At 48.2% G+C, this 21,691-nt stretch overlaps 7 protein-coding genes across 7 annotated transcripts; 1 reads left to right on the top strand and 6 right to left on the bottom strand.

Annotated features, from left to right (window-relative positions):
- Positions 1-281: 281 nt before the first annotated feature.
- Positions 282-1,429, bottom strand: F5147DRAFT_656568 (uncharacterized protein; the record flags this gene model as incomplete). Its single annotated transcript, XM_041434129.1, has 4 exons — positions 282-547; positions 604-779; positions 907-956; positions 1,205-1,429. 4 exons carry the CDS (start codon positions 1,427-1,429, stop codon positions 282-284), a joined length of 717 nt encoding a protein of 238 aa, XP_041288212.1.
- Positions 1,430-2,101: 672 nt separating this feature from the next.
- On the bottom strand, positions 2,102-3,566 carry F5147DRAFT_377391 (glycoside hydrolase family 61 protein J). Its single transcript, XM_041429461.1, has 4 exons — positions 3,134-3,566; positions 2,932-3,079; positions 2,647-2,882; positions 2,102-2,591 (listed from the first exon to the last, which is right to left on the bottom strand). Exons 1-4 carry the CDS (start codon positions 3,431-3,433, stop codon positions 2,298-2,300), a joined length of 978 nt encoding a protein of 325 aa, XP_041288211.1. The 5' UTR covers positions 3,434-3,566; the 3' UTR covers positions 2,102-2,297.
- Positions 3,567-5,272: 1,706 nt separating this feature from the next.
- F5147DRAFT_377442 (uncharacterized protein) lies at positions 5,273-6,347 on the bottom strand. Its single transcript, XM_041429462.1, has one exon. It carries the CDS (start codon positions 6,237-6,239, stop codon positions 5,535-5,537), a length of 705 nt encoding a protein of 234 aa, XP_041288210.1. The 5' UTR covers positions 6,240-6,347; the 3' UTR covers positions 5,273-5,534.
- A 1,843-nt stretch (positions 6,348-8,190) lies between these two features.
- Positions 8,191-9,271, top strand: F5147DRAFT_618346 (uncharacterized protein). Its single transcript, XM_041432573.1, has 2 exons — positions 8,191-8,487; positions 8,542-9,271. The coding sequence occupies exons 1-2, from the start codon at positions 8,441-8,443 to the stop codon at positions 9,086-9,088; spliced, it is 594 nt and encodes a 197-aa protein (XP_041288209.1). The 5' UTR covers positions 8,191-8,440; the 3' UTR covers positions 9,089-9,271.
- Positions 9,272-10,851: 1,580 nt separating this feature from the next.
- Positions 10,852-14,460, bottom strand: F5147DRAFT_584059 (S-adenosyl-L-methionine-dependent methyltransferase; the record flags this gene model as incomplete). Its single annotated transcript, XM_041431769.1, has 11 exons — positions 10,852-10,986; positions 11,043-11,159; positions 11,217-11,368; positions 11,464-11,569; positions 11,840-11,958; positions 12,025-12,137; positions 12,954-13,046; positions 13,102-13,155; positions 13,217-13,369; positions 13,872-13,990; positions 14,101-14,460. Coding segments are annotated over 11 exons (1,521 nt in total), but the record flags the coding sequence as incomplete, so codon positions are not given.
- Positions 14,461-16,759: 2,299 nt separating this feature from the next.
- F5147DRAFT_763518 (uncharacterized protein) lies at positions 16,760-17,574 on the bottom strand (the record flags this gene model as incomplete). Its single annotated transcript, XM_041440643.1, has 3 exons — positions 16,760-17,038; positions 17,070-17,226; positions 17,384-17,574. The coding sequence occupies 3 exons, from the start codon at positions 17,572-17,574 to the stop codon at positions 16,760-16,762; spliced, it is 627 nt and encodes a 208-aa protein (XP_041288207.1).
- A 2,102-nt stretch (positions 17,575-19,676) lies between these two features.
- F5147DRAFT_656563 (uncharacterized protein) lies at positions 19,677-21,313 on the bottom strand (the record flags this gene model as incomplete). Its single annotated transcript, XM_041434128.1, has 9 exons — positions 19,677-19,757; positions 19,841-19,940; positions 20,170-20,261; positions 20,292-20,407; positions 20,482-20,598; positions 20,725-20,765; positions 20,821-20,862; positions 21,122-21,189; positions 21,215-21,313. The coding sequence occupies 9 exons, from the start codon at positions 21,311-21,313 to the stop codon at positions 19,677-19,679; spliced, it is 756 nt and encodes a 251-aa protein (XP_041288206.1).
- Positions 21,314-21,691: the final 378 nt, after the last annotated feature.

Raw genomic sequence — 21,691 nt, 5'->3', positions numbered from 1 at the left:
CGCCGTTGGCAAGTCCAGGACATCTGAAAGATATACAGAGGGATTGCTTTCATCGAGAAAGCAGGACTGTCCTTGTCGCATTAGCAGAATAGTATGGCCGCCGAACAAAGTACCGTAAAGTTCTTGGGTCTGAGATTCTTTGCTTGGATTCTGGTGCCAGAGTCGGCACTCCAGAGCACGTTTCATGACTGAATAGAAAAGGACAAGAATGAATGACTCCAGGTCATTGTGCACCCCGCGTTTTTGAGCCGGTCGAATTTTCTTCTTGTCCGGAAGAAGCATCATGGATAGAAGTTCTTCAGCCACAACAAAGCAGTACCCGACGAAACAGTGTCCTCCAGAAAGACACTTTTAGTGTTCAACTGGCCCGCAGCGAGAGAGGGCGGATGCAATAAAACTACGGTTTCAGTCTCTGGAGTCTGGCTGCGCCACCGAGGCAAGTTCGAAATCTGCGACCAGCCTTCAGCACAATCCGGACCACCGAAAATGATATTGCCTGGATTCATATCTCGATGAAGAACACCTTGCTCCGCGAGTATTTGATGTCCTGAAAATGCGATGATTTAGGAAGGTAATCAGCGCGCTAACTGAATGATGACGAACCTCTGAGTGCAGCGAGAGACCCTAAAATGAAATCTTTTGTTGTGTCAGCGTCGCACAAAGGTCGTCCCACAGTCTTCAACGCGAGACGATAGAAGACGGGATCATCGGGAACGCCAGTGTCACGAGAATGAGAAAACGGAGGGTGCCGACCGTAACACGAGTATGGGTCTCCCTTCCTAGAGGAATGTAGACATCATCCCCAAGACTGAGTTCAGCGATGCCTGGTAAAAATAGCTTGATATGTCCATAAGCATTGGATTCGCTTTCCCGAGTTCGCGACCTCCATAAGGTTTTCAAACTTACGACTTCGTTCTTCTTTGACTTGTTCTCAGCCCATACGGCTCGCCACATAGCTGTACCGCGACTTAGTAAAGACAATGAAGACCATATGGGGGGAGGGGGGGGGGGGAGGGGGGGGACCCTCAGTCCTCCACAGACGCGTATAACCAGCTGCACCCATGCAAACTAGGAAGAAGGGATACTCGAGCTGGTAGTATGAATGTCCTTCAAGCAAGGGAGCCGACCTGTCGTGTGTTCGTTTATATCTGCTGTGATATGTTATGATATGAACAAAAGCTAGCCTAAAAAAACGGGTACTCACCAATGGTGAGTATGAATATTTTTCATCGGCGCCGTCCTGTACACTTTGGCGAAATTCAGCCAAATCAAGGCTCGCCCTGATGATCGGTTCTATCGGTTTGATGATGGTGTCGATATTGGTAATGGACCATTTTTTGTAAGCTTTGATGGGTTTGCTTGATCGATATTCGATGTGACCAAAGAAATCCTGTTGATATGTTGTGGGGGAGTGCCCTGGGTGGGTCATGGTGGCACTGAAGTTCTATATGGAACCAGCATAAGGTTTGACCAGAGAACTCATAAAAAAAATCGGTGGTGAAAGACTAGGTTCGAGGTGGGGCACCAGGCGTTTCAGATGCGCTCGACGTGGTTCACGCCATACTAAAATAGTGGCGTCCTTTGTTGAATTTGTATTGAGAGGCATCATAGGATAGGGATCACGTGCATCCGCGCTTTTGATTTCCCACGGCTGTTCAAAGTTCAAACGTTCAACTCCACTGGCATATTGAAAGTCGGTCAGTCAGTGTTATGTGTGTAGTGATTTTCTGTCGTATTTATAGATAACTTGGGCATGTGTACGCCAGGCAACCATCGATAAACCATTTGGCACATCGAGCCGCGAGCGGTAAGTGCAAAGCCGAGGCACGGCCGACCCGGGAACACGTGGTCCCCGAAATAATGGAAGATACCTCCTACTACACCAGCGAACAGGTGGCACACGCATTCAAGTTAATGCATCAACCACTGTATTACAGATATAGTCAGTTGCATTGCATCAAGCATTATGTACACCCGGTGCAGCTATAGTAACAACATGCATGTCATGTTAACCATGGCTACGCATGGATAAGACCCATTCTAGACGGGCACCTAAAAATACAGATAGATAAGGTATCCACAAGGCAGAACGAACATGCAACAGAGAGTGGCTCGCTCCAAAGGAGCCGAAGGGAGAGTGAACGTGAGTGAGTGAGTTAAAAATGATTGTGTATGTGGATAACCGAATCAATGATATCGTGATGCAGCACGCAGTGCCACGAGGTGTCAAACCTTGTTATATGATAACCATGAGGGAGGGGGACGTCAAGCCCACCCTCGCCGGTTCATATTCGCATTTAGTGCGAACGGACAAGTCTCCATTTGTGCGTCCGCTTGTTCCTGCTGTCTCGCTTGACAACACCCTCATTGACGGAACGGCCACTAAGCATGCACTGCCCTGTCACCGTTGGACTTGGGGTGGATGACGCGATAATGGTGGAGGAAGGGCCGTTGGCGAAGGTTGATGTAGTCCCTGCTGAGGAACCCGATACAGAGCCGGTGGAAGAAGGCGCAGCAGAACTTGAGCCGGCGTCCACGAAGCTTGCGACAGGAGGGCCGGGGAACGTGTACTGAATGGGAGGGTTGTAGATCTGCGTGATGATTAGTGCTATGTTTGAAGAAAAAGTAAACGATAAAATAGCTCACGTCTGGTGTTAGGATACCGGGACCGTCATCACTGTAACAACCAGGGAACAAGCACTCCTCGCTCGACGTCGGGCCCTGAGTTTGAGAACCACCGACTTGAAGTTGAATGCACGCAGGGTAAAACTCAGCGCCTCCTGGAGACATTGCAAGTTGGAGGGAGATAATCTCCGAGCGAAGCAAATAATTTCCGGGTGCGAGAGTGCTCGGGATCGTCACGTTCGCAGGAGCTCGAGAATCTGCGGAATACATGAGTACAAGTAAAGCAAAAGTACGAACAGTACTGACTCAAGTTTGCCTGATACCAGGTATTGCCGTCCGCCTCGAGACCAAGTTCAGAGATCTTGAACCACTCGGAGTTCGTCGAGTTGTACGTGGAGCAAGAGCCGTCGCACTTGGTCATGTAGTGCATCAGCGGACCTGTGTTATGCGGCCACTGCGGATTGATTATCACTTGTCAATCTATGGCATCATGTGCGAAGTCACGTACGTTGGATGAGCCATCTGTTCCGCCGACCCATAGAATCTCAAGCTGGGAGCCAGGGTTCGCATTTCCTGCCAGGGAAGCGAACTGAGCGTCTTGCCCGCAGTTGATGTACGGGTTTTCAGCACCCTTAACGGGACTGTTCGTATTCACAAGACGGATGATAGAAGGTGCAGGGGTTTCCACATTCAAGTTATTGCCCATGTAGACGGTGCCGTCGATCGTCACCTGCTGTACATAACCATGAGCTGAGACGAGAGTGGAGATAGCGAGGGCAGGGAGGAGTTGGGCAAGTTTTCGAAGCATCGTGGATGAGCGAAGTATATAGGGTGTCGGGAAAAAAAGAAGAGATGCGAGGAACGGCGGGGAGAAGAAAAAGATAGACGTTTACACTCGCTCAACGAGAGTTCAAATAAGAATTGGGTTGAATAGATCAAAACAGGCGATTGTCCCAATCGCTGTGCACAGACAATAGAGCTTTCGGTACCAGACCACTGGTGAGGGACTATAAGAAAACGCATTGCAACAGTCTTTTTATAGCTCTGAATGGGCTAAATCAAAACAATGATGTAACAAAATGTAAGGTTGCTTACCATTGTGCGTCAAGTTCATTATGGTTTCTGATGTTTGCCCCTTCTGCGTGTTCCTCGCTTCCGCCTCATCAATCAGAGCACATGCCACATGTTACAGGTGGAGCATATGCGTTACACAAGTTCCGTTTTTTCAAGCTATCGGATCAAGTCGTGCTTCTCAGCGCTCCGTTGGCGTGGTTCAGTCGTGGCGTTAACTTCTCAGACTCGAAAACCCTCCGACTAGGGTATCACCTGAACAAACTTTGATCAGAATAAGAAGAAACCCAGCCGTTCAGCGAATCCATCAGGAAAAAGTTGTGTGTTCGAGTCTATCGATGTCAATAACCCGGTCGTTTGAACTTTGGGTCGAGTGCAGTCAGTTCTTTCAGCAGCGAATTGGGTAGAAGATCGATCGATAGGCATCATGGTGGGTGTGCCGTGTGACAATGCAACGTTCCATAATAATTTCTCACGATCACTACATAATGGAACTTTCAGCTCTCATCCAGCATTCCGAGGTTCCCAACAGCTTCCCCCAAACGTTCCTCACATGCTGGTCCATTTCGAGGTACAGGAGTGGTACAGACCAGCACATGTTGCAGGTGAAAACGGGCTTACAGGAACGTTGCTATCGAAATGGCGATGATATGCGACAAACGTGGGCAGGTCACGGCTTCGTCTTCCAGCCGCCTGTAAAAAAAGATATGTGGTGCAGTTGCGCGCCTCAGAAGTGTCTATAGCACTCGTTATCGCACGACCTGCATAACCTTTCTGTGATGATAAGATATTCCTGTGTCGTGCTCGAGCTGGTATGTCGATACTTTAATAATCCCTTGATAACCATGTGTTTCACAACATGAATTGTTTCTAGATCGAAGAATGACCAACGAATCGTTCAAACCCGTGAGCCATGTTTATCAATCACCGTGTCATCCCCATACACGCCTAGGTCTACATTTCCCAACAAGCGGACTTCGTTTGAAGACACGCCCGCTAGGAACGCCCACTATTGATCCATGGTCTTGTAACGCAAAGACACTATCATTCAGTTGGGCCGGCAGCACCTGCCATTCAACTAGAATGCATGCTCGACATAGCCTCCGTACTGTCTAGTTCGTACGCTATGTTTAGCTTGCACGTTGGATACTCCCTCAAACTGAGAGAGTTGTGTAAAGCGCATACCATTACGTCAGTCAATTTGTTCGCCACGACATCGTGCATCATGTGCGGCGCACTTCGCCTCGATTGTTGGACTGACCGTCAACCTGTCTTTCATGTCGAAATGACCAGCACGGAGATGCTTTTGGCCTGATGGATAGTGAGTGATCGACCAAGTTCTGGCACGTTGATGGTTGGTACTGATATGATTTCATATCCTGAAAAGTCTCAATTCAGTCGGAGAAGATGATGATTTGTATTCCAGGTTTTGTCGAGCTCCAAGGATCAACTCGATGGTCAAGTTAGACTCTCAGACAAGACAGCATGAACGGCTGTGTGGCTTGTCAAGTGAGCGCGTCATAGATAGCGAAAATGATCTGATTAGGTGCGCTTCTTTTAGATGAAACACATTTGATTTATGGCCAGGCCCTGCGGTTTCGTTTACACAAAGAGCAAAAAGTACGCAAATATATTGTTCATTTATCAAACAGTAGCGTCCCACGGTTGGACAGGACACGCAGAAAACGATACGAACGACTAATAGACGGCGTAACACGTGGCATTTGATTTATGATCGACCCATGGGCTCTATTCACACTAAGAGCAAAAAGTACGCAAACACTTCATTCACTCGACATATCTACTTCAGCTCAATATTGACTCCAGTCATTTCTCAATCAGCGCCGTCCTACGTGTGGTTCGATCAACAACAACACTAATGCAACGGTAGACATTTGGCTCACCAGTGTGTTGCTTGTATAGCAGACTTTGTTACTCGAGTGCTGAGTCGCAAAAGGTGAGTCATCAGGTGCAATGTCGATGCACAGCAAACCACTCCTACTCGCAAATGTCGCGCAGATCAAGCCATAACCTTCACAGCAGTCACTTGCTGTTTCACAACTCTGGAGCAAACTTTGACATGCATTGACGCACGTGATAGATGCCGCCAAAGCAACAATAACAGCGAGGAAGAAGAAACACATTGTTTGTGTGTAGTGGTATGAACTGCTGGGGTACTCACACTTTGTGTGAAGGAAGAACGAAGGCAAAAGTCGACAAAAAGGATCTTGGTTCGACAACTCTTGGCTTGGTGTACGACGGATCTCGGTGCACGTGTAGTGGAGTTTTTGCCGCCGGTAAGATATACAGCATGTGAAAAATATACACGCTGTGATCAGTCCTCGGACGCAGATAACGGATTGAGGAAAGAAAGTATCCACGAGAGTCCTGCATCTATCATGTCTGTCGTGCACAATGCAAAATTGCGTACCAGAGTTGCAGAACAAACAGTGACTGCTGTAGAGGCTTGACCTGCATAGGAGTTGTGCGTAGTAGTAGTTTGCTTTGCATCGAGTTTTCTCACCTTTTGCGCCTTGTAACATCAGCTCGGGGGCCCTAACGGACTCTGCTCACACACGTGAGTCGAGTGGTTCAGTTTTTGGATTGATGTTGTTGTTGATCGAACGATGCGTAGGATGCTGCTGATCAAGAAATGGGGTGTCGGATTCAAGTAGACAAATCAAGTATAACTCACATTCTCACGATCATGGATAAGGAAAACTAGGACGACCACGACCTTTCATATCCTGCGTATACTAATGAGCACGATTCTGATCGATTTGGCAGAATTGATATTGGTGTTGGATGGCAGAGATTTCGAAGGAACCTGTTCGATTATTTACGATCATTGCATCATGACCTGCCGTTACTCTAACTGAATACATCTGAACTCTCGGCAGAATTTGTGCAAACCTTTGACAACACAGCGTCGTAAAAGTCGTGGAGACGGGAAAGTCCACACTGCCGTCGACATGCTCATATGTATTATGCACACTAGGTTGGAATTACTGTTGAGACTGCACATGATCTCGAAGCATCCTTCGCATGGACACCTCCGCCCTCGACCGAGCCTCATGATGTAGATGACAAGCTGAAGTGCTCGAGGGAAATTCTTTTCATTTTGATGAGGTCAGACAAAGGGATAACGATTCTAGATGAGATCGAGGTTGTTGATTACAATGGCGAGGATGATGAATAGGACGAGGCAACATTGATATATTATCGTTAGGGATGTGTCACAATACCAGCTAGAGATCAAGTGCGGATTATGGTTAGCCCACCGATCTCGAGCCAGAGAATCCACCCCCGAGAAAGGCTCGATACGAATAGCTGAAAGTAACACCGCTTGACATGCGGCTGGTCGAAAACCCAGATGTCATGAAGACCTAGAAAATGCTGCATTTAAGCTACCGACTCTTCTGATGCTGAACTCCATCAGGATGATGAAGGTTCATGAGCCGCAGTATTAAGTCTCTGAAAACTGTTCGATTAGTGTAAACTCATTGTGAGTATGAGCCTTGTTTCAGGAACCACCGTCAGAGCCGCTTGATGGCAGACCCAATGGTGTCGATCACGTGCACTTGACCACGGTAATATTTGAGTCCCCATTGTGAACGACAATTTTTTCAAGAGGCTAAGTCTAATCATTGAGTGTCAAAAAGCCTGCCCGCAGTTGAAGGTTTTTAAGTAGCCATGACTCACGATAGATTGAACTTGCGTGGGTATATATGAAATGAAATCGAGTAAATGACAAAGCTCGAACCAAACACTGATCGGGTATTGAGAGCTTCGTGGTAAGTCGAAGTGTAACCAAACATCCACCGTACTGGCACAGTGGGTTGGAATCCTGGCTAGTGTCAGTGCAGTAGACCTGACGAAATGTTCTAACGCATGTTGTAGTGGGCCACGGATAGATAAAGCTGCCGCATCCCACCTTAAAAGTTTAGCTTCGGTTTTCCCTGGCAGTTCGTCTATATTCGTGCGCAGTCCAACTCAACCTCAAAACACTCTAGAATCTATAACCACGGATTACATCGATTAGATACACACTTGGAAGTTATCGTAAGACTCGGCGCCTTAGAATTTCTACGGGAAAATCGTCAATGACGTGACTTGAAAAAAGAAAATTATCATGGTACTCGCCCGAAGTACACTTGTTGGACGCCTGAGCAAGAGGTCTGTTTCGGAGCGTCAACCACTGGAGAAAGCCATCACAAATTTCACCCCAGAGTTCCACGCAGAAGGCTACGTTCATGGGAATGTTCGCGGTGTTGACTTTTCTGCCAGACGGGAAAAAAAGCCCGCGGCGAACACTGACCCATGTCACACCGCCCAATTTTAGATAGAACTGGCAGAACTGGTGATTCCCCTGGTCCTCATGGTGGTGCGCGCGTCTGGATTGAAATTATGGTGGAGTATGAGAATCGAAACGCTGGTGGGGACTTGCCTATTATACATTATCACAGCACAGCCACGCAAGCTCTCCTGTACTATGAACGTGTTTTCGCAGTGAGCGCTAAGACCCTGATCCTTATCTTTGTTTCGTTATTCGCGATCATTTAGGGGTGATCGAGAGCATGCGGAGGCAACGAGGCATAAAACGCTGAGCATCCCTTTCCGTTGCTCTTTCTCCTACCGTGACAGCTTTGTCGATCCTTTTCGATACGAAGGGGGGGACCACAGTCTCCTCTGGCTACTAAACATCCTTTGGCAACCCGAGTAGGCTTCCAGCACTTGACAAAACATGCCAAGACAATCGATCAAGAAGGTCGATGCTGCCTCGAAGGAACCGTGAGTCTACCTGAGACGAACGAGGGATAGACTGTGTAAACTGACAGGTGTTAGGGCCATTTGTATCATATGCAGAGATCCTATAGATGGCGCCGCAATCCCAGTTCCATGCGGGCACGTCTTCGACCTTGCTTGCATTACCCACCTCTTCCAGTCCTCAGTCCGTGACGACTCCCTGTATCCACCACGATGCTGTCACAGAAACATACCCTTCACAAAAGTACGACGCTACGTCAGTCAAGCTTTAATTGCAGACTTTCGGCTCAAAGGCCGAGAGAAGAAAACGATGCATCGGGTGTATTGCTCATCGCCATCCTGCAATCGCTTTCTTGGTGCGCTCCACCAAAAGTCGTCACGAAAAGTGTACGATTGCCCAGCCCCGAGTTGTTCCACCCGTACGTGTGGAAAATGCCGTACAAAGTACGAAGGGGTTGGGAACCACAACTGCGTTATTGATGCAGCAACGCAACAAGTGCTTGATATCGCTCAAGCATCAGGCTGGGCAAGATGCCCAGGATGCTCCCATTTGATAGAGAAGATCGCTGGCTGCAATCATATGGTTTGTCGTTGTGGAACAACGTTCGATTACGCCTGCAAGTAATAGTACTGACCGAATTGTCTCGCTTGAATTTACACATCTATGCACTTCCCATTGCAAGGCTCAAAGGACGGGGGACTTCCGATTATGTATTATGCAATAGAGTAGTCTGTATGCTAGAGCTTTTCATTTGTTCTCAAGACAACATATGCAGTCCAATATGCAATTTCTACGCTTATTACCTTGCTTATTACAATGGAGGACGTCACCACGGATCTGATCTAATAATACAATTATCGGTCGAAACCCCACAGTGAAATCTCAAAATCATTAACTCCATGGGAAGTAGACAACAGTAATAAGCATAATATCAAACATCGGGCCTTGTGATGCAACGAGGTCGTCTACATAAATGCATGAAAAGAGGGGCAATCACTATAATATGTGCAAAACACAGCATTCAACGAGATGGCAAGAAAAGAACTATGAACGAAAAGTCAAGTCACCAGGCTCACTCCGCCACCGGTTCAGGTATCCCTCTCGGCAGTCAGACTTTGACTGCGCTTGCGGCGGAGCATAGGTATACTGAGCCTCCGGGGAAGTTTCGGTGTACTCGGCTGACGTTTTGACTTTGGGCTTGCGGGATCTGCAGGCGTACTGGGCGCGCGTATCAAAGCAGGAGTACTTGACAAAATCGAACGACTCCGTTGACGCGAGGTGGTCGTGGACAGACTAGACTTGCTTCCACTGAAGATCGGGGAGCTCATAAGGTTGGACTTGCGAGGAGCGCTGCAGGATGCATCATCCCGTACAATTTTTGGAGCCGTAGGCAAGGGTGGAGGCTCTTCAGCACGAGTAGACCGACCCTTCAAGTGAGGTGCACTAGGATGATGTCTGATGCTGTGTTCTCGATCATCATCAGGATGGTGTTTCTGCATCATCGGTGAACTCGGCTGATGTTTCAGCTTCTTCTCCTGGTTTGAAGACCGGACATATGCGGTATCAAACGTTGCTGACTGCGGACTCGCGCTCGTATCACTGCTCCTTTGTGCTCCACCGTCTACTATGCTCGGTCTCCGCGCAAAAGGGGAGAAGTTGAGCTTGCGAGTGAGACTCACTACACTCGGCCTCCTCGATCGCGGGGCACTTGAACTTCCGTCACTTTGGAAGTTGGACTGCACACTAGGCGTCGTACGATGCGCTGGGAAATTATACTGTGTCGGAATGCGCGGGCTCTGCAACGGCAACGGTGGTGAAAGCTCTGGAGTTGTCATCGTACCTCTGCGAAGGCGAAGTGGACTGCGAGGTATCGATGCATCACCAGCTCGCTCTTCTGCTACAGGAGAAGTGGGTGGCGCCCTTTTCCACCAGACGCGTGAGTGCTGTGGAGATCCGTATTGACCGCTTTGGTCATCGTGTTCATCGGCTTTTCGAGCGCCTTCTTCACGTCGCTTTTGCTTCTCGACCACGCTACGTACGCCAAGGCCTCTTGCCTTGAGCCATCTTCTACCAAGGGTGTAGGATTTGGACTTGCCAGATGGGATCTCGTCTGGACGAGGGAGGAACACACGAGATCCAAACGTCGGCGTTCCACAACGCGATGACGAGCGCTCGAGGATAGGAGATGGCAAAAGTGGTAGGATTGTCGTCGAGATAGGCCTCGGCCCGAGTGACGACGGCAGCTTATTGGCATACATCTCCTGGGCGGTCTGCGGGCCCTCATGTTCGTCGTCTTCTGAGGGCTCAGCACATTCAAACGATAAATCTATCGCAGGATCCGAGATTGGCCGTTCAGGGAGGATATTGAATGCATCCTCAGGTATGTCTACAGGCTCGCAAACAAGATGCCCAAAATGAGAACCTTTTGAGTATGTCACGCGTGCAATGCGCCAGCCAGACGACAGAGCTAGCGCACAAAGCTCCCGTAGCGTGCGCTCCTTGCCGTTGAAAGTTATGTGCATCTATGCAGCCCAGTCAGTAAACCTTTGCAGAGAAAATAATTTATGATCGAGCGTACCACAATGTCCATGGAAAAGGGGGTTGCACTTGCTTTGCCCAAGTTCGGAAGCAGGGGCGCAGGGGCTAGTGTGCCATGTGCGCCCTCGAGGTGCGCTAGAACAGATTCGAGCGTCCACTTTCCGCCGTCAGATTTCTGATATTCGTGCTTTGCGCTACGGACACCCTCATCAACGCATGCTAATGGGAGGATATGATCCGCAATGATAAGCCTGGTCTCTGGGCTGCTTGCAAGCCGCAAATTGAGCAGCACATGACGTGCACGGGCGTCAGGCCAGTCATGTAGGACAACGCGGAGTATGTAGACTGCAGGATGCCGATTGAACTCTGATGAGGGAAGCGGAGGTTGTGGGAGGAAGAAATCGTGGTCTTTCGAATGCATTGTGAGAAAGGCACGTTAAGCATTTGGACGGAGTGCTCACCATAGAACATCACCTGTCCACTCTCCAGCATCTCTGGACACTGCGCACGCCATGCGTCAAGTCCAAGTCCGATGACAACCGGACGGTCCTGGACAATGAAGCGGAACTGCATATCCTGGTCCTCGCAAGAATGGACTGTTGATTGTCGCGCACTGAGCTCGCCTTGAGAAGACTGTATCCTTAAATCAACATGAGAATGTGCAGATTTGAGATCGGTGGACTTGAGATCGGCGCGAGAGGTATGTGACTTGAGATCGCCTCGTGAGGCAAAGGACTTGAGATTACTCCGGGATTTATGCGGAGTCAAGTCGTTGCACGACCGTTGAGGGACGAAGCTGTTGTTTTCCACGGTAGCTTCAGCTTCGTCGCTGCTCACGCTTCCTCGCCGTTTGGGGCTCCCTCCAAACGCCCGTGCAAGGATCATCGTCGTGCTTCCGATTCCTCCTCCAACGTCTACTATCGTCGAACCTCGTGGGAGGGAAAGCCAGTCGAAAGCTGGAGTCACAAGTGTTAGAATTACGCGACTGCACAAACGTACAAGTCAAATGAACAGCGACATACCAGTTAGAATAGCTCCAGGCGCCTCCCACCCACTCGTACCAATCATCGCCTGCGAGAACCGCTCAAGACGGAAAGACTTACCCGGTTCACGACCGCTGCGTGCAGATAACGTGCTTATATTCCTCACATGTCCAGTGTGAGGCTGTGCACCCTCATCTTCAGCTGGCACGTTATCCCCGACAGCCCTTGCTGGTAAACATCCTGCACCACCGCCGTTCCTACCCAGTGCATCCAATCCCCCGTCCTCTAACCACTCGAAAAATGGCACAGGCGTGTTGAATGCGAGATTGAATGCTGGAAGGGGCTCAGGATCAAGTCCCGACCCAGCGCTCCTTCTATCCGATTCAGTACCCAAGCCCACATTACTACTCAGTGGCCTCCCTTCGGATACAACAGCCGAATTCGTAGATGCAAGCGTAAGCGTTGACACTAAAGACGCGCATTTGACAAGGAGCGCAGAAGGGGTGTTCGGAACGTCACTTTTGCTGTAGATCGTGTTGTGCAACGGTGAAGGGTGCGGGGCTGGCGGGGGAAGTTTGAAAGCTGTTCTTATAGACGAGGCTTCTGTGTGGGGTGTTGTGTCGCGTTTGGGAGACAGAATTCCGGAGCCGAGGTCTAAAGGTGGTCCAGCGATGGGCGCAGGCATGGTTGCATCCCATAAACGAGGAGACATGGTTGATTCTGCCACTGTATTGAGCGCATGTGTGAGCGTCAAAGCTTCTAAGAGATGGGGATGTGTCTGCGTAGACAAAGTAGCAGTCGGATGCCCTGAATGGAGGCTAGTGAACGATTGGGTCCGTAAAGGCTGAGGTTGCACTAGAGGACTGCATATATGCGCCTTATCAGCCTGAAAGCCAGATATATTTGCATTGTCCAGTGTATTTTGGGTACCGAGAGCGGATATATGCACCTCATTACCATCTGTAGACCTTGTGGGAGCGCTCCCTGGAGGAGCTAAAGGAAGTTGAACACCCGTAAACGCCTCCGTTAGGTATGCAGCTGTCTTGAACAGCTCATCAGTGCTGGGCGTCCTTACTTTAGAAAGCTACATTTCCAGGTATACAAAAGAAAACGCACCATAATCCGACGAAAGCAGCGATGCCAGAGGTGTCTTCATATTTTTTTTCGGGACTATTAATGGATGTAAATTTGTAGCAAGGGCGAGGGGACAGAATAGAAATTGACAACATACTTTGCAAAGACATCTGCTACGCTCTTGCCGCTGTCGAGCAAGCTTGCGACACGTGTTAGTGCGAAAGTGTCTGGAGCTGTCTCACGCAGAATGTGATGTGTTGAAAGCAAGCGTAGGGGGTGGGCTAAGGCCGAGGAGTTGTTAGCCGATTCGCTTGACCAGCAAGGAAAATGAAGGGGCGGCACGAATTTGAAGTAACAAAGAGTCCAGAAGCTCAGAATATCCGAATAGCCAGACGACACTTAACATCGAACGACTGAAGAACAGACCCACCTAAGCGAACGGAATCCACACAACGAAGGCCGCCCGTACGTTCGGTGATGATGCGCGAAATGTCTTTGACATGTACACCCTCCAGATGGAGTGCCTTTTCCTCCGCCTTTGTCGGTGCGTCTGAACAATTTTATCACGTGACAGACATGACAAGCGCGGGAGAAGGGGGATGTGAAATCACAGGGGCAAGTGATGCATAGAAAAATCGAAATTGAATCATAAGACGGCGATCAGTACACCTCAAGGCCAAGGGAGGAAAATAAGGCACGTACCCCGAGTAAGGCTTGAGCGTGACGCAAGTGCCTTGACAGAGTAATGATTAGGGCCATTCGATCCGTTATTCAAGGCAGCTTGGTCAACCATGACGGGCTCGCTCTGGGACTGGAGCTCTGCGATAATACGGAGTTCTAAAAGAAGCCGCTGTCGTTCGTCTTCTGCATCGCGGAGGATTTCGACGACGTGTAGATGTTCGATAAGACGCAAACATGCTGGAACGGTGTACTGGAGGTCGCAAGTATCAGAAATTACGGGGTACATAAAGACACAGGAAATGATGAATGAACGACAAAGGTGGTCGAATTGAGAGGAGAACGAAAAACAAACAAACTTACCACCATGCTCGCGTCGGACATGAACAGAAATGGTTTCTGTACAATGCTCGTAATTTGGCCAGCAGCAGCAATAATTCTTGTGGCAGCAGCAGTTGCCGCTGGACAGGCAGCGAGTTTCTCCGCTGGTGATGACGATATATATGGAAGAGATGGGGAAGGATAATCGTACTGAAGGTTGGACAATGGTGAGAGTGGGGTCCCATAGGAAGAGGTCTGGGTGCTAAAGGTAGAAGACAAGGGCGTAGCGGGCACTGACACTGGCTCTGGAGAATCTGGAAATGCCGGTGATGAACATTGAGAGGAGTGGGGAGTGGAAGAATCTGAAAAAATGCGGTGTATATCGTCGAGCGCATCGCCCATGAGTGCATGCAGCGCCCGTAGCGTTGCAAAAGTCGGGTTTGGTGACATCGACGGATCAAACCAGGGTCAGCGATTGTGCACAGGGAGAAAGAGTGCAAAGTAGAGAACCTAAAGGAAAAGAAAAAGAAAACCAAGTGATACTTCGCCGCACGTCAAACTGTACAGGACCCATCCGAGTCTGGATATCTAAAAATGATAAATGTGCCCTGTCAGACCAAATCGTGCTACGAATTGAGGACATATTAAATATTCAGGATAATGCGAACCCCCACAACATGCGTTCCATTCGACAATCATCAGACAGAAGCGAAGAGCTCAACCCAGCCATATAGAAATCCCAACTGCAAATCGGGCAGACATCGATATATAGTGAACCGTATAAGAAAGACGTGTCGATCCAGTATGAACATGGGTAAAAGCAGGTTAGAAGGGCAGCGTATGGAACCCATCAAGCTTTCGGGCGTTGCCGGTGGCGTACCTTCTTCCTTGTTCATTCACCGCGCGGACCTAATGATTACACTCAGGCTTATACATAAGAGAGCAGCGACATCGCCTCCACGAAACTTCACCGGCGCACCTGCGAGTACGGACTAGGGACTGGGTGTACTCGCACCACTACAAGAACCATAGATAATCCAATAATATCAAACCGCGGTTGCCATTGGAAGTCCGCACGGCACGTTGTGACTACTTTCACATCCCTAGACCAGACTAACCTGTTTCGTTTGCCCTCGAAACTGTGGCAAGTCCCAGGAATTCCAAAACGAAACGTGGCATCACAACCCCCCCTGAGAAACTGCCCCAGAGGTCAAGTTCTTGAACTAACCGGGTGACCGACACACTTCACACGGCTAAGTGAATGCAGGGAATACGTTCAGGCCCGAAGCGACTGGACAGTAAAGGAAGCCGTCTCTTCAGTAGCATTAAACCTTCGCAGCAGGAGCGCGCTTCTGTTCGCATGTGCGTGCATCTGTTCTTCTATGACCGAATGTCATAGGTTCTGCCTAAACTCCGGTCGTGCAGACAGATCGACTCACTAAATTATCAACATCCTTGAAAACCGCCCCCATCGCGAGAGGAGCCCTTAAGCTCGAAGTGCTGAATAGGAGAGGCAGTGTAACTGACAGCATGACCTAGGTGCCCACTTGTGTTTGTCCAGCTGTACAAGTAAATGAATGAAGGAGGTTCAGACCAGGACCAACTCAGCGAGTGTAATGAATGTAAGGGATAGGTTCCGCCTAAACGCCCGCCGCCCAGGATCACACGCAAGGCAAACAACCCGTTTTACCAAGTCTACAATACTGAGCATCAACTGTAGCGACAGTATAAAAGCAAATCATCTTTCTATCGTCCACTGCAGTTCAAAGTGACTATTCGAGCACGTCAGCAGTTCACACTACCAGACACAAACAATGCGTCTCTCCTTCCTCACAGTCATTGATGCTTTGGCTGCATCTATCTTGTCTGTCAGCACATGTCAAGGTGCGCTCGAGAGTTGCACAACAATAAATGACTGCTGTACGGGGTTGGCCTGCTCGACAATTGTGAGTAGGTTTACATCGAGTTTTCACCAGGTGACTCACTTTTTGCGCCTTGTAACATCAGGTCGGGGGCGCTAACAGAGTCTGCTCAACCTGGTGAGTCGAGTGTCCACTTTCGCATCGGTGATGCTCGAACGATACGTAGTAAGGTGTAGTAGTTGGATGCTGCTGATCATGGATAGAGGCGATATCGAGCTCAAGTAGACATGTCAAGTGAATGTGCATCTACAACACAACTAAAATGAACCGGCCTTACCTTAACGCACGTTAGACACCTAAACGCCTATCACTTCAGTAGTGCACACTGCACTTATATAATTGGCGGAGGTACTGAGTGCCAGTATTACTCCCATATCTGGCTGATCTGGTTTTTCTTTGGTGAAAACCACTTTCTTTTCAGTACTCGACAAACGGTTTCATGACTGAGAAATTCCTATCGCTCGTAACTTCATGTGGCTGTGCATTAAGCTTTTTTCGCTTATGTAAAGTTGAGCTGGAACGCACACCTCTCGCAAATAGTATACATCGGCAAATTGGCCTTTACTCTTTTTGCTGCCAAAGCTGCATTTGCCACATCCCCTGTCTCTGGGAGTTGTCCAGCACTTCCTGTCCAGCGAGCGGCACGTTCAAGGCCCTATCCAATTGCACGGTTTTGCTGTTCTGGGAGTTTCCGGCTATCCTTGAGGACAGCCTGAAACTCAAATAAGGCGACGGCGCTCAGAAATTGACTCTAGGGTAGTAAGCTGATCACATTCAGGTCAAATTCCCTTCTTTGCACGCTCGGTTTCATGGTCCATCCGAATCTTGAGCAGACCAGCGAGGTCACGAGATTGCATTGGCAAGCAGCCCATTCCAGGTGGTTTACTCAACTCGTCACGCAACACGCGGATGGCCGGGATCTTCAAGTTCAGCCAGCTCTTAATTTTATCAAATTTACGTGCACGTAGATCAGGCTTGGTGTAGTGCATCCTTGTCCTCAGTGAACCGATGCCTGTCGTCATATCAACTATAGGTATGTGAAAGGACTTAAAGCCGTTCTTGTTCGACATCAGTATCCAGAGCAATTACGGCAAACGTTGATCGGAGAAGCTCATCCTTTTGTCTTTCAGTTCCACCAGAAACTTCATCGGTGTCCACAGCTAGCCTGACGAGCCTGAGGGCCTCGAGTTCTTCCGCCCTATCTCCTTCATCCACATCTCCATCCTGTTCACTGCCAAAGTCAAGCCTACGAGTATGCTCATGGAGACTAGTAAAGACTGGGTGTGTACGCACTGCGCTAAAATAACGATAAATAGTCCAATAATATCAAATTGCGGTCGCCATCGGAGGTCCGCACGGCATATTACGACTACTTTCGCATCGATAGACCAGGTTCCACTCACCTATTTCGTTTGACCTCGGAGCTGTGGCAAGCCTGAGGAATGCTGAAGCAAAGTGTGGCATCACAACTGCTCCCCAAGAAACTGCGCCAGAGCTCGGGTTCGACCAACCTGGTCTTAAAACCGTCATATAGCCAAGTGAATGCAGGGAATGCGGGAGTAAGCCCCCCTGCGAATAGGGTTATGTCCACCATAGGGTCCTCAACCCCAACGGGCAATGAACTTGATTTTTTTTTTAAAAAAAGCAGGGAATACGTTCAAGCTGGAAGCGACTGAATACTAGAGGAAGTCTCCTCGGTAGCATTGGACAAGCAACCTTGGCAGCAGGAGCGCACTTCTATTTGTCCTGTTCCGAACGAAGTATGTGTGTGCATCAGTTCTTCTACGTTAATAACCGAATGTCATATGTTCTGCCTAAACTCTCGTCGTGCAGACTGATCGGTTCACCAAACTACCAACATTGGCTGAGGGGAGCTCTCAAGCTCGAAGTGCTGAATAGCAAAGGAGAGACAGGGTGACACAAGTACCCGGACAGCGTGACCTAGGTGCGCAATCTTATTTGTCCAGCTCTACAAGCAAATGGAGGAGGTTGGGATCAGGAGTCATCAACTCAGCGATTACGCAATGAATGGAGGGGATAGGTTCTGCCTAAACATCCTCTGCTTAGGATCACACGCAAGGCAAACAACCCGTTCTACCAAGTCCACAGTACTGAGCTTCGGCTGTAGCGACAGTATAAAAAGCAAGCCATCTTCCTATCGTCTACCCCATCTCAAGAAGACTATTCGAGCAATTCATACCACCTCACACAAACAATGCGTTTCTCTTTCCTCGCCGCTATTGTTGCTTTGGCGGCATCTATCATGTCTGTCAGTGCATGTCAAGGTTCGTTCCAGAGTTGCAGAGTCAAAAGTGATTGCTGTGGAAGCTTGAACTGCGTGACACTTGTGAGTAGAAGTAGTTTGCTTTGTATCCAATTTTCACCTGATGACTCGCTTTGTAATATCAGCTTGCGGGTAATAGAATCTGCTCAACCTAGTGAGCCAAGTGTCCACTTTCGCATTAGTGAGCCATGGTTCCGCTTTTGCTTCGGTGCTGTTATTGATCGAACGATGCGTAGGATGTTGCTGATATCAATAAATGGGTAGAGGCAATATCGAGTTCATGTAGGCATGTCGAGTGAATGAAGTATAAGTAACCTACGTTCTCACAATTATGGTTCGTGGGATCATACATAGCCGGACATCGATCTCGTTGATGCACCAGCACTGTGGAAAGCAAACTCAAAAGTCAGCCTTCTGTTTTCAAAGTTGTCTTGTTTGAATGTCGAACCATTGCACTGAGTTCTACGTACACCAATTTGTTTCAACGAGATCCTTTGTTCTGAGTTCAATAACAAGTTTGTCGTCACTGGAATATTATTTCACCGAGTTTGTCAACATGCACTGTTAGAGCTCAAATGCTGATGCGAATGCAGCTTAGCTTGAACGTTTGGAATACCACTGATCGATCATACATGACCAAAATCAAATAGTATCCCTCTTTTCTGAGTCCATTATCTGGGAGGGTACATTTCTGACTTCACTTCCTACCCGTTTATGCGTCAACTTGTACCCAAGTCTGATCATAGCATTTAGATACACTAGCATAGTCCGTTATCTGGGACTGATTGCTGAGGTCTGAAAATAGCGTTTAGATTTTACACGCACCAAGTTACTAATGTGCATGCCGAGATCCGTCGTGAACCGAAATTTGTCACACCAAGATCATCCTTTGCTCAAAACGTGTGTGAGCAGAAATTGGAATAAAATAAAATAAGCGTGTCCTATCAGAAGTCACCAAATCAAAGCATGGATGAGCAAAATGATAGAGGGAGTAAACGTCCGTTGGCAGCTGCCCAGGATCACACGTATGCAGGACAAGTCTGTTCTACCAAAGTTTATAACACTAAACATCAGCTATGGCAATAGTATAAAAGCAAATCATCTTCCCACCTTCTACCCTATCTCAAACAGACCATCCAAGCACCTCAGCAATTCATACGACCTCACAAACAATGCGTTTCTCTTTCCTCACCGTTACGGTTGCTTTGGCGGCTTCTATAATATCAGTTAGTGCATGTGAAGGTGCGGGCCGGTTGTGTGTAACAACAAGTGACTGCTGTAGAGGCACGACCTGCAAATTTATTGTGAGTAGGAATAGTCTGCTGTGCATCGAATTTTCACCTGATGACTCACCTTTTGCGCCTTGTAATATCAGGGCGGGGGTCCTGAAAGACTCTGCTCAACATAGTGAGCTAAGTGTCCACTTTCGCATTGGTGAGCCATGGTTCCGCTTTTGCACCGGTGATGTTGTTGATCGAACGAAGAGTAGGATACTGCTGGTGAAATGAGTAGATGCAATATTGAGTTCACATAGATATGTTAAGTGAATGAAGTATAACCTGCCGTGGGATCATACATGACCGGATATCGATCCCGCTGATCTAGTACCAGCACTGTGGAAAGCAAACTCAGCCTTCTGTTTCAAAGTCGTCTTGGACCAAGTTTGAATCATTGCGCTAAATTCTACATGCACCAAATTGTCGCAACAAGATCCTTTGTACACCAAGTTCAATAACAAAGTTTAGCATGCTATCAGTGGAATATTTATCGCACCGGATGTATTACACTGTTAAAGCTTAAATGCCGATGCGAATGTGGAGCTTCATCGCTTTATCAGCGGGTCGGATTGTATACAGAACCTACAGAACGCTACAGAGCGCTTTGTAGCACTCTGTAGTGAATTACGTTTTCCTGATGTTAGCTTGAACGTTTGTAATACCAACGGCCGAACTCTCGTAGATACTCTCTTCCTTCAATCTGTTATCTGGGTCTGAGGTCTGATCATAGTGTTCATGTTTTACACGCACCAAGTTAGCCTCTACTGATGTGCATCGAGATCTGTCGTACACCGGAGATTGTCGCATCAAGATCCTTTGCTCGAAATGTGTGAGCAGAGACCGAGAAATAACTGAGTGCGAGTGTCCTATCAAGAGCCATCATTGAACTCAAAGCATTATGAAATCAGCGAAATGAAGGGGACAGGTTCTGCCTAAACACCCGTTGCCCAGAATCGCACGCAATGCAGGCCCGTTTTGCTGGCACAACACGAAGGGTCAATTTCGCGACAGCATAAAAGCAAGTCGTCTTCCTGCCGTCCACCCCACTTCAAAGAAACTATTTGAGCACCTCAGTACTTCAAGTTCATACCACCAAACACAAACAATGCGTTTCCCCTTCTTCATCGTCATTGTTACTTTGACGGCATCTATCATGTCTGTCAATGCATGTCTAGGAGCATACCTGGATTGCCTGACACAAAATGACTGCTGTAAAGGCTTGACCTGCGGGATGGTAGGAATAGTTTGCTTTGCATCAAATTTTCACTGGATGACTCACTTTTTACGCCTTGCCCTATCAGGTGCTTGGTCACCAAGTTTGCTATGGCAACGTGAGTCAGGCGTTTACTGTTGCATTGGTGCTGCTGTTGATCGAACAATACGTAGTCTGACGATGCTGATTGAGAAATGGGCAGAGGCAATATCGAGTTCAAGTGGACATATCAAGTGAATGAAATATAAGTAACCCTAACATCAATATTTTGCCTGTGGTGTTATTCCTTGTTTTGACCTAATCAAACTCAAAATCAAAAGCATTCTCTGGAGCACTTCAGCTTCACTAGTGCTCTGAAGTTCTTCACTGCTCTTGAGTCTTCATCTCTTCGAGAGCCACAAATTCAGCAGCAACGTCGTCAGCCAGAGATACTCTCTGTACGAGAAAGAAGGTCATTTACATCACGAATCTTGGTCGAGAGCGGAGGTGTGCACGCGAAGGATGCTTCAAGATTCTGTGCAGTCTCAACAAGAATGTCGAACTCTTCACGAGTATGCATGTGAGCATGTCTACGGTAGGAGGACTCCCCAGCCTCCACGGCTTTTACGACGCTGTCTTGTCGAAGGTTTGCACAAGTTTTGCCGAGTATTTCAAATGTGTTCAGTCCCAGTAATGGCAGGTTATGATAGAAGGGTCGTAATCAATTGAACACGCTATTGCAGGTTCTACCGAAATTTCCGCCATCTTACAGCAATAACGTTTCTGCCAAATCGATCAGAATCGTGCCCAGCATACGCAGGATATAAAAGCTGGCCGTTGTCCTACGGTGTTCCACTATCCTCAAAGATATCATTCGAGATCGCCCTCAGAAGATTCCATATCACCTCGCACAGAAAATGCGTTTCTTCTTCCTCGCCGTTGTTGCTTTGACAACATC

Source organism: Suillus discolor, assembly GCF_016758755.1.
Source record: "Suillus discolor strain FC423 chromosome Unknown F5147scaffold_69, whole genome shotgun sequence".
Classification (NCBI taxonomy): domain Eukaryota; kingdom Fungi; phylum Basidiomycota; class Agaricomycetes; order Boletales; family Suillaceae; genus Suillus; species Suillus discolor.
The sequence above is the reverse complement of the archived record's forward strand: the minus strand, read 5'-3'. Positions and strand labels throughout refer to the sequence as shown.